This window comes from Sinohyriopsis cumingii, chromosome 17, assembly GCF_028554795.1.
Source record: "Sinohyriopsis cumingii isolate HCF-2022 chromosome 17, ASM2855479v2, whole genome shotgun sequence".
In the NCBI taxonomy this organism is placed as follows: domain Eukaryota; kingdom Metazoa; phylum Mollusca; class Bivalvia; order Unionida; family Unionidae; genus Sinohyriopsis; species Sinohyriopsis cumingii.
Genome location: NC_142977.1, coordinates 122003416 through 122015852, shown reverse-complemented (window position 1 = coordinate 122015852; position 12437 = coordinate 122003416). Strand labels below are relative to the sequence as shown.

General features: G+C 34.1%; 1 protein-coding gene across 1 annotated transcript in view; it reads right to left on the bottom strand.

The window, feature by feature from the left end:
• Positions 1-270: 270 nt before the first annotated feature.
• LOC149779784 (uncharacterized) overlaps positions 271-12437 on the bottom strand; it is a 98592-nt gene continuing 86425 nt past the window's right edge. The window contains exons 10-11 of the mRNA XM_089938464.1: positions 7387-7527; positions 271-6059 (exon numbers count right to left, since the gene is read on the bottom strand). Coding sequence (XP_089794590.1) covers positions 7397-7527 — 131 coding nt within the window. The 3' untranslated portion in view covers positions 271-6059; positions 7387-7396. The remainder of the gene's footprint in view (positions 6060-7386; positions 7528-12437) is intronic.

Sequence of the window (12437 nt, the reverse complement as noted above, 5' to 3'; positions counted from 1 at the left end):
TACCCAGGGAAGACAGTTTTAAAAAAAATATATGCCAGAGTACTTTGATTTCACAGAGTTCATATTAAAATGATCAGAAATATGCTATGGGTGAGTTCCCCACTTTAAAAGTGCCTTCCCTGGGTCCCATGTATGTTTATATGGAACAGCCCTCATATAAAGTTGCTATAAATAGCAAATAAGGAAATGACTATTGCGCTATTATTACACAGCAGTTGTCATTTTAAGAATATTCTCAAATTTATGAGTGAATTAAAGAGACAATAAAAATGACAAAAAGAACCTTTTATTGCTTTTTTAAGTTTTATTTTTAAATGTAGCAAAAAAGCATAATCCATATACAGTCTAGCGGAAAATGTAATTTGTTGAAAACATAATGATTATGCCAAAAGCGTAATGGTTGGCATGTATGATATGGCCCACAGGCTCGATCCATCCCATGACCTGGTTTTATCCTTTAATTTACACCATAGGGTATGCTTTAAAAATGACATACCTGGCCCATGCCTGGTTAAAATGTCTGAAGGTTTATAGCACATTAAAACATTGCTATAATTGTGTCCCAACTATTATCAGTCTTTAAAAATTATTTTTGAAAATAATTAATAGTGTCCCCATACCCAGTGTTCCAAGACTTGCTGCTGTTTTAACACATTAACCCCTGGAGGTTTTTGTAATTTCGCCTGAAATTCAAGTAGGAAACACATTTTGAAAGCTATTTCTGAATAGATCTGAAAACACCAAATCCCAGGTGATCTTTCAATAACATACTGCCTAGTTGTGTTAGAAACATCATTTTTCATTGGCTATTTGGCTTGCGCATGAGCAGAAAGGTAAAATTTGGAGTTCTTTTTTTTGTTGTTGCTAAATGGAGTCATTGTTTTTGTATTGAGACCATTCTTTATTCCAAATGGCCACCTTATCCTATTTTTTGCAAAGGTTCATCTATCTGTTTGCAGTTCATACCGGTTTGCCTTAGATGTGAGACCAAAAAGTCTAAAATTCGGACATATAGAGTGATTCTGACCATGGGCAAATTTTGGGTTAAAAAATCGGGTCCAAAATATGATGTTTTTCCCTCTGTATTTTGTAGTGCAACTAGAAATTCCAGATTATTTGGTATCATTGTAGAGCTACTTCTGTCTACATTTCTATAATACCACCCACTTTAGTGTATCATGCATGACCATGACACTACAGAGCTCGGCAGTAGGCTACTACCTCTTGCCATGTTAACTCGTCGCTAGGGGTTAATGTGTTTTCATCAGTATTTTTCAAGTGTTAAAATCAAAGGCCCAGTCAATATTAATCATCTACAGGAAGCAAAGACGGTCAGGTGGAGCTGACTGTGCATGTGACAATGTCAAAGTTATCCAGGCTACATAACAGCAAAATTAAGTTAGTTTAATTACATAGCTTGACTTGTTAGTTTATTCAGTTGCTAAAAGGCAATAAATAAATACAAAATCTTGACATCTTAATATAAAAAAAAAAATAAAATATGGTTGGAGAACAGAACTTTGAAGTTACTTTGTGGTATATCCTATTTTAAACTTTATGTGATATTGGAAACATCCAGAACTGAATTAATACTAAAACATTTAATTTTTCAGCTTATGTCAATGGTGTTGTTGAGATTCTGAGCTAAGTTTGGTCTGAAGTTTTAGCAAGTCCGATGGGATATATTATAGGATTGGTTTACAAGGGACACACTGTCTCAAACAGATCCCTTAGTTTAATTCAAAAGCATCTTGTGTTATTTAAGAATGTATATGTTATATAGCCCAGACTGTACCACTTGCTTAAAGTTTTCAGTTAGATTGGTAAGATTAGTCAAAGTTAATTTGCATCTAAATAAAACTGCTTTTGTTACCCAGAATTAGAGCAAAATAATTCAAAATTCAAAATTGCATTACTGATGATTACTCCATATTGAAAAGGATTTTCCTGGGTCCCAGGTATGTTTTACTGGAACCACACTTAAACATAATTAGTTAACATTTTATGGCTGAATTGTCGAAAGGTGTGAAAAATAATATGGACTGTCATAACTGACACATGCAGTCATGCATAGTTTATATTTCAAAAGTGTACTAAAATATTTTGAAACTAATGTTTCATTCTCATAACTGTTTACCAACTTTGCATGAAATGAGAATGCACGTAGACTGGTGCTAGCATATGTAATGTAAGGCAACAACTTTTATGATGACATAACACTATCACTATCAGTGTGATGAATGATGACGATATCAGGGCTATGGAAGAACTTTCCTAAGCACTCATTCATGTCCTTTTTATACCCAGGTCACTTCTTCACCATACTTAAACTTTTGGTAAAGAAACATGGGTACCTGATGCAAACTTGATACTAAAATGGGTCAAAACCATGAAAATATGCTTTAATGCAGGACTCCATTTAACATACAATAAGAAACAAAGTTTGTAAATCAAGAATCCGCAGTTGCACACATAGCTTTTGATTTTATAGTGGTAATCACATTCAGTAATCAAGGCATAACAACTTTCCTTTTCAGTGAGCTATGATGCATCTTGATGAGTTGGACATTGGATTAGTTAAGAAAACAGAATTTCAAAATAATATGATTTTCATATGGTCAGACATTGCTATGCTAACCCCAGATCACCTGTATTTTCAAGTCTGTGTAACTTTATTAATACACTGTGAAGGCAAAGTAAAGGCATCAGCAGATATTTCGATAAGGGTTATTCTATTAAAAGGGGACAAACATGCAAAACTGAAATTCGCACAAACTTCATATATAATTTGCTATATGTATAAGGTTCATTCATTTTCTGACAATTTGTACCTTTTATTCTTACTTGTTACAAAGAAATTTATGAAAAACCGATCGTCTCTCCCGATCCGTCCTGAATAGAACAATGCGCTTCCCTCTCACTGTAAAAAAAGCGGGTGCGACGTCATTTGAGACACTGTACACACTGGCATTGTTGATAATGAATTATGGAGAACTCGCCCTGGGAGAACTCATCCCAGGTGTTAGGAAAAGTCACCATATAGTGGTCGGAGAAGTTACCCCACTGTACCTGGAGAAGTCGCACCAAGGATTGTTTTACGGCTTTATTTATTGTTGTTTTTCTTCAACTTAATAACTTATTAAATCTACAAAATTTGCAACTTGTCAACTTTTCCATTTCTGTACTTAACGAAAAAGAAGTGGTATCTATCCCTTTTGCTCTGCTCTTCAAATCATTAAATGCATTTTAATTGGAAAAATAGAGCAGGTATAAGCATGATGTGACATCTGCAGTTTTATACATGAAAGGGCTCCAACCTAATAACTAAAGTCATCCTGAGACAACTTTATGGCATGGACCTCTATAACCCGAAATCGACTGAGTTCTTGCTGACCGTCAATAATCCAAAGGGTTATAGTATCATCTCTCTAATTGAACAATTTAATCTGATTTTTCATTGAGATTTGCTAACCACTGACAAATGATACTTGAACTCGATAAAAAGCATCATTGACACCTACTCAGGAAATCTGGTCGCTATTGATTTAGACATGACTAATGCACAGAATTCAGACGATTTCTGAAAGCTCACATGTACTACGCCCATCATTTAGTTTATTTCTTCTTTTCTGTCAGTGTTCGTAATTTTATTATTTCTCAATAAAACAAACTATTTAAAGTTTAAAAAAGAATTTGAAAAATTATTTCTCTACTAAATTGCTGATGTACAATAAACATGATTGTGTTATTTTATTATATATAATACCATGATCACACGTACTAACAGGATTTTGTTACTTTAAATGCATATTTGAACTGCTCATCGTACTTGGGACATAATGAGAAGATCATCTTTAAAAACAAATTTAAATGTCACATTTACATCCTGGACTAGGAGGGGTTTATTATGCGAGTGAAAAACAGTCTTGAATATAAGTGTGGAAGAAAAATGCATATTCATCCGATGCAGTTGCATACAAAATCAAACGTGCATAATAAATTGATGTTGGAAACATTGAATGAAAAAGCACAAACATTTCTTTAATGTTATTTCATTTGGTAGATAATTTCTTACTTTTGAAAGATGGAGAAAAAAGAAAAGAGTAAAATAATTGAGGATTGTTCCAGAACTGCTATTTTTCACACAATTTAGAGCTGTGCATTGAACCATCTTGTTTCTACTTGACACTTCGCTGCACAAATTGAATACAACTCTTATACGTTAATTGTCTCAAATGATGTCACATCCTGTTTGTATGGAAGGGAGCTAACAAATTCGGGGCAGGTTCTTTCCGTTTGATCTCTGAATACAGGACAATATTTTGCATGAAATGTTTGTGCAAATACAAAAGATGCAAAGAAAAAATAGTCAGGATAGATTATATACACAAACTACTAAATATCCTTCTATTTACAATAAAACTGTGCAGGTCAGGGTTTTTGTCCCCTTTAAATATACGAGGGACTCGGGTAAGGCACATTTAAAATGGGGTACTCACCCACAAATGCAATTTAGAAATTTCTTATTATTTTAATATGAACTCTTTGAAATCAAAGTACACTGGCATACATTTTTAAAACAAACTGCCTTCCCTGGGTACCATGTATGTTTAAACGGAACAGCCCTTTGTAATTACTTTTCACAAAAATGATTGTCAGTAATTTGCATTTGGAAGAATTTCACTGTCTCAGTTTCTACCAACTTTCATACTAAATGATCCTTTTTGGTCAAACCTCCATTTTAAAGTTCTACACATGGATGCTTGTATGTGTATGTGATTTGGATTTTTAATGTAGCTTTAACAATTTTTCAGTCATATTGCTATGATGTCTGCAGTGTGGCAGTTTATAGTGATGTCTATCACTGGGGCATCATGCCGCAGACATGCAGCATGATGTCCCACCCAGTCACATTATCCTGACACCAGGTTGAGCATTCCCAACACTATCCTCTTAATGCTGAGTGACAAGCAAGGCAGCTGTTAGTACCATTTTTTTAAAGTCTTTGTAAACACACATGGATGCCATGAAAAAGAAGAATTCTGATTGTCCTAAAGAATTTTAACATTTCTTATATTACCTCAACTAGATTTCTACAAATTAGCTGCTATCTCCAAATTATCTGCTTTATAAGTATATTACAACAGCATGTATTGCACAAAAGTTGATTGGAACTGGATGAGAGATTGAAAATACTCATTTCAGAATTTCAGAGGCATGTTGGTAGCATAATGTTACCAGACTAAACGGTACCAGCTTCTGAAAGTGCAATGAATGATTTACAAAATATATAACATGTAAACAAAATCATCCACTCTTTTTTTCATGCAATTACCTCTGAAGTCCAGGAAGTGAAATCGCCCATGCAGAGCTAGCAGTTTTTTTACAGGTGCACATCTGGAGTAAGGCCAAACTGTATAATCTATAACCCAAATTACACCCGTTAATCATACACCAAAATAAAGGAATTAAAAGTTCTTTTACTAATAACTAAGACATACAGGTCTTATTTAAATAGCCAGTATAACCAGTGAGGAAAACCTAAGAAATTCTTTTTCTTTAAAAATCTAACCCTTTGCCAAAAAGGAAACTATTGCACGCCACCTTAAGTAACAGCTTGATCATGCAGATGTTTTGCATTAGAAAATATGTGCAGCTTAAAGCATCTGACGTACTCCTTAAAGTTAGTCTGGTTCCCTGGCCAAATCCAGATTTTACTGTAACAAACATTTCTCTAATTTTTACTATTATTCCCTAAGTCTGTATTTTAATGTTCATTTCTCTAAAACTTGAGAGCAAATCATCAGGTGTGACAGGTCTTCTCCTCTGATGTATAATACTTATATACAGTTTTAATTAGTATAAATTTTTCACCAAGAGCTTGTAAGTTGTACAAATTCATCCACTATATTTTCTGAAGATACATTCCAATTTCATTTCCATGTCAACAATTTACGGATTCATGTCTACCATCATTTTCTCTTCAACTGTATTTGGATATCAAGAACACAAGTCCACTTCATGTCACCATAAGTGACTGATGTACAAAGTCTTTTATCCTGTGAATGGAAAAAAATAATTCAAATAAAAAGGAAAAGTTATGCCTTTTACATGCAACTTTTATATATGGAGATTGCAGCTCAAATTTTAAAAATATTTTGTCATTAGAAAATTTACTTGGGCTTTCAAAGCGCTGCAGGTTCCAATGTATTTTATAGTTTTATTCCAGTTTTGGTTGCTCCATATATTGATGTTGCAACTTATTTCTGAGTTATCAAATGTTTGATGTTATCGAAAAATTTATACTCAAGAATTGCTGCTAATTTATTATGTCATGGAGTACCAATATTTGGATTTCATGGTTGCTACAAACCAATGAATTTAAAGACCCAATAATTCATGACAGTTAAATTACTGTTTTGCAATTGCTAAAGAAAGTGATTTTCATAATGATTAGGAAGTAAAGTCTTACAGAATCATTGCTACATTTTCTCTTACATTTCATCAGATGCTATGTAAATAAACTTGTCGAGGTACCTTTCCAGAGGGATCACAACACACTAACTTAAAAATTGCTCAGTGAATATAGATATCTTTTTATTGTAACTGTATTTAATTACCAAATTATAAGAATGATTTGACCAATAAATCATTTTTCTTTTGTTACAACTGGAGAAAAAAATCTGTTAAATAGAATGACTTGATGTCACAATTTCTCATGATGTAAAGTCATATTTTGCTGAATATGCATTTTTCAGTTGCATGCATATTGGTATCACATGTGATCTGATTTCGTAGTGAATAGTGACCTAGTCTTTTGCATAGATGGCTGTAATAATATTCCTGATAAAGCATCATGTGATTCTGCATGAAATACCATCTTGGAAAATGACAAGAAGGCAAACCGTAACCTCAGCCTTGACAACAGATGGACAGAAGCATGGACATCATCAATCCATATACCAGAATTGTTTTGCAGTCTGGCTAAAAATTGATAAGTTTAATCACATTATTTGATTTTTAAAACATGATATGTGACAAGATAATCTGGGAACAAATTCACCTCTCCCCACACCTGGCAGGGTCCCTAAGCTTTGATTAAACAAAAATTAACAACAAATTTGGTCAGATGTCAAATCTTGCAAGATAAGCCAGATATTCTTTCAATCTATTCCATCCATGTAACCACCATAGCAAAAAGTTTTCTAAGAATTTAGCAAGTGTTCTGACAGTAAAGCTCCATAAAAATCAGATGACTTTGATTGAAATAGTACATTCTACACATTGCCAATGACAACTTAATAAAATACAATCATCTTCTAACTAATATTAGATATGAAAAACAACTTGTACAACTATTTCTAGTTATATAAAAAGTATATTTACTATTCTTGAATTATATTTTCTCAAATTCAATTTGACGTCCTTCTCTTTCAAACCAACCGCGTAAAAGATCAGCTTTTTCACGACTGTCAGCTGGGTTAACCAGTAGTTTGCTGTTGGGCATCATCTTTAAGTACACATGACCTGCTTGACAAAAAAAATGAAATTAATATTATAACAATAATGAAAAGATCTGTTAAATGATTCCATATTAAACTGTATCCATAATGCACAAGTTAGAGAGTATTTGACTTATCATATTTAGACCCTAAAATTTATAGGTTTGGTTATTACCTTAAGTGTAAACCATTCAGTAAATTTCATCAAGATAATTACTCTACAGCAAAACTTCAAGTAATGATGACACTGACCTTTCACCCCTAAATCAAAAGACCACTAGCATACCTGAAGTGCAAGCCCTCCAGAACACTGGTCAAGGTATGCCATCAAGAACTGAAGTTCTTATACAAAAGTATTTTTCTTCTTTCAGTGATCATATTATGTACCCCAAATCAACAGACTTCTTCTTTCTTACCTCAAGTATAAGACATCCAAAAACATATGAAGATGCATAGACGAAAACTTCAATTTTTGTCACAAACCATCTTTTTTTTTCATTTTTCAGCCACAGTAACAATGACTACCTTACCTGAAGTGCAAGTTTTCCAAAAAGTTTTGTCCCGGTCTGTAATGGAGAAGATTTTTTTTTTCTTCAGCCAGTTACCTTGATCTTTGAACACCTGAGCTCTTTAGTAATGACTAATCCAACCTTAATCCATTAACATATATAATCCTTTCTGAATTCTTACTGCTGAGCATGCACAATTCAATTTTATCCAGGTTATTATCTGTGGAATTAGCATTTAAAGTGTCATGCTTAAGTAAAGAGGGTTCACAATCATGTGATCACTGGAAGTCCTAACAGTAAATATACTACATCAGAAACAAAATATGAAGACACCCACCCCACACAATGCACAAAAAACATAGAAAGATTTTTGTTTTAGATTTTTCTCAATTTTTAGTCAGCAGCAGATTCCAGTGAGTGACAAAAGACACCAAGGCCAAAGAAGGAATTGTTTAAAGGAAGTTTTCAGTATACTGGTCCACTGGTATGGAACACCATTCCCAGTGACACAAGGCAGGCTCCTAGCATTTCATCTTTTCACAATCAATGTCTTAAATGGATGAAAAATACCGCCTGCTTTTCTGTAATTTTACATCATTTTCATAGTTGAATTTGTCAATGCAGGATTATATTTTATATTTTATATATGTTTATGTTTTCAGTGATGCCTGTGCATGTGTTCCAGGCTTGATACTTTGAATTTTAAAATTACTTAATTATTTAGTTTCAAGCCAGACTCTTCACATCATGTTGTATATACTGTATATATTGTACATAACAGATAAAAGGCCTCAAGATAGATTAGTTCTGTAACAAATTGAGTTACCTTCCCTAAATAAAGTCGTTATTATTATTATTATTATTATTCCAATCAGGACCCAAAGCTTGGGTATGTGAGTGGTTTTTGTCCATTTGTATGAGAACTCTTCTTCAATTTCCGAGTATGGTAACATTATTTTTTACTTAAATTTTGGCAAACAGTGTCTTGGTATGTATATCATTATCCACTTTTGAAGCAGATTATATGAACATAGAGTTGCCATGTTTAACATGGTTTAATATGCTGCATGACAAGTAATGTCATTCTAGCAGATGTTAAAATCAGCTTTGCCGGAGGGTTACAATGCAACTTCATGTCCTTTTAACTTGATTCCATCCAATGAAATTCCCATTTCCATCAGCATTAAATTTTGTGTTAGATTTTGGTTGCTTAGTGTTCAGAGAAAATGCATGCTTAGACATCTTGGCAAACTTTAAACAAACAAGCCTAACCTACGCAGTTTTATTCTGATTGGGCTAATCAACTAATCTATAATCCTTGTCAACCAGCTTCAAACTGTGAAACCAAAAGACCGTGCCAAAACAATCAATGAGATGTTAACTGTTTTATACGGCTTGAAATCAAAGTAGATTAGTTCTAGTAACTTGAAATCAGTAACTAAATTATCTTGCCCTGCTTAAGCAGGTTCAGTCATATGATTGTACTATCAGTTCTTACAGTGTATGCATGGACATCAGTTCTTACAGTGCATGCATGGCCATCAGTTCTTACAGTGTATGCACGGCCATCAGTTCTTAACAGTGTATGCATGGCTATCAGTTCTTACAGTGTATGCACGGCCATCAGTTCTTACAGTGTATGCATGGCTATCAGTTCTTACAGTGTATGCACGGCCATCAGTTCTTACAGTGTATGCACGGCCATCAGTTCTTACAGTGTATGCATGGCTATCAGTTCTTACAGTGTATGCACGGCCATCAGTTCTTACAGTGTATGCATGGCTATCAGTTCTTACAGTGTATGCATGGCTATCAGTTCTTAGTGTATGAATGGCTATCAGTTCTTACAGTGTATGCATGGCTATCAGTTCTTACAGTGTATGCATGGACATCAGTTCTTACAGTGTATGCATGGCCATCAGTTCTTACAGTGTATGCATGGCTATCAGTTCTTACAGTGTATGCATGGCCATCAGTTCTTACAGAGTATGCATGGCCATCAGTTCTTACTGCACCTGAGCTGTCCACACAGCTCTTGCCATCTGCCGTCACAGCTCAGGGTAGACCAACAAGTAGATTTCCGATTTTTTCCTTTTTTTCCATCTGACATTCCTGTTAGCAGAGACAAACTGTAACGGGCACAATCCTGGATGAAGCTTTCATTCTCCTATCAGTTTGGACTATTAACTAGTAAATAATAAATTTATTCCAACTGACCTCACTATGCAGGTGGCAAGTAAAACCCACTTCTTTTGACCAAAGGCACTGAATTCTTCAGAATACTAACTTATTTATTATTAACAGCTGTGTTCATGTCTCAGGTTTGGCCAATGTGGGTATGTGAAAAAGCTTGCCAGTAGCTTCTCGTGGGTCGGTGGTTCTTTCCGAGTTTTCCCGGGTTCTTCCTCCACCATTTATACTGGCCGCCATGTATAACCTATTTTGTGCTGAAAAATGGCATTAAACCCTACAACTAATAATGAAAATTATATACAAATCACAGTTCTTGGAATCAAACTTTAATTAAAATACAATCAAGTATCTCCTAATGACAGGGTTGCATATCTAGGATTTGATAAATGTGGGTACTTGCCTCCACTGAATCTGAAAAAAGGGGAGGAGGGTGCAATGTAGCCATAATGGGGGCCTTCCAGCATGGTGTAAAAGAGCAACAGCAAGTATAATAAATGCATTAAATGCATCTCATGTCTTCTGTATATTATAGTATAACACTTAAAACTGAAATCAAAGTCTTATGTTTTCCAATAACAATATTCTATCTACACACTAACCATTAAAGAATCAAACCACAGACTGCAAATAGTGTCAATCCTCTGGCAAATCTCAAAAAACAGTGTCATGTACTTCCTGTGTGTCACATGCTCAATTATGATTGGTTACAAATCCATACTAAGAAAGATCAGAAGAATACATATTTTCCTTTCACGGATGAAATTTTTTTTTTTTAAATTTTAAGTCCAAAGCTCAAAATGAATTAGGGAAAGTATATATACAGTTTCTATAACAGTTAACTCTTAACCCTTTTTATCCTGTTTACCAATTTTAACTGCAGTGCCTGATTCCTGAGAAGCAATTCTAAATACATTGTAGTAAAACGGAGCATCATACAGCAGCAGCTGCTGAAATTGTGACTACCTTCACCATTTTTACTAAAAATGTTGTAACAATGTTATTTCTTTTATAAAGTATATTAAACTATATATCTCTGAAAAGGTAATAAAATTTGCAACACAGTGTTATATGTTTTGTTATCATTTACCAGTGTACATGTTCACAACTGTATTTTGAAATAAGACTTGAAAGAAAAAAAAAACAAATTAAAAAACTTACCAAGATGTTCAGTGAATCTTTTGTCCATCAAAATTAATGAATGCTCCTAATATTATGCAAATAAAATAAAGATAATTCAATTTCTAGTATTTTGGTCCAAATTTGAAGTTTTTAGCACTGTTAGTTCAAAAGTTATAATAATTTTACAAAAATTGGACAACATGACACAAGGAACAACTTGTTTACTTCACATTCTGGAACATGTACTTCAGCGTGCAGTTTCTCCTGAAAACTTGTCACAAATAAATCCTAGAAATCTTTCAACGTAATGATTTGTTTCATCAACAAGTTTTTTCCAGGTTAAATCATCCCAAAGTAACTCAAAATAATGTTCTGCATCACCTTCTCCTGGGTGTTGCTCCTTCTATCAATTTAAATCTTGGCTGCAACCAAAGTGAAAAATCATCCCGGACCCATTTTTCTTGAAAGCTTTCGAAGTCAGCTTCATTCTCCGAATCGCTGTCAAAAAGTGCATGAAGCCATGCATCATCTCTTTCATCAACTTTATTAAATTCTAACCCATCATTTAAGTAAATATTATCATCAGAATCATCCAAATCGTCAACTTCAATGTCGCTACCCTCGCTATCAACATCCATGTTTACATCAGAGTTGTCGTCCATCATTTTATCGATTGATTTTCAAGTCAACAATTTCTTTTCCAACCGCGTTTTTTTAAAAATTTCACTGCGCATGCGTGCTTTAACCATTTCCTGTGTAGGTGAAGAAGTACACATATATATGTGATGTATAACACATGTTTCTAGAGACGCTACACACATACGTAGTAGAGTACGACCGTAGTCGTATTCAGGATAAAATGGGATACTACGACTGCTGGCGTATTCAGGATAGAATGAGGTATTACGACCGCAGTCGTATTCAGGATAAAATGGGTTAACTGAAACATTATACATCTGCATCCTGACTGACTGTAACTGTGACTGCATTATTTTGCAAAAATGATCACTGTTTCCTAAATAGCCTCCTGTCCTTCCTTATCCTCCCTTTACCAATGCCTTGTTAAAGTTGAAGCCTCTCAGAGGAGGTCCTTCAATTGAAATTATCATGAGTG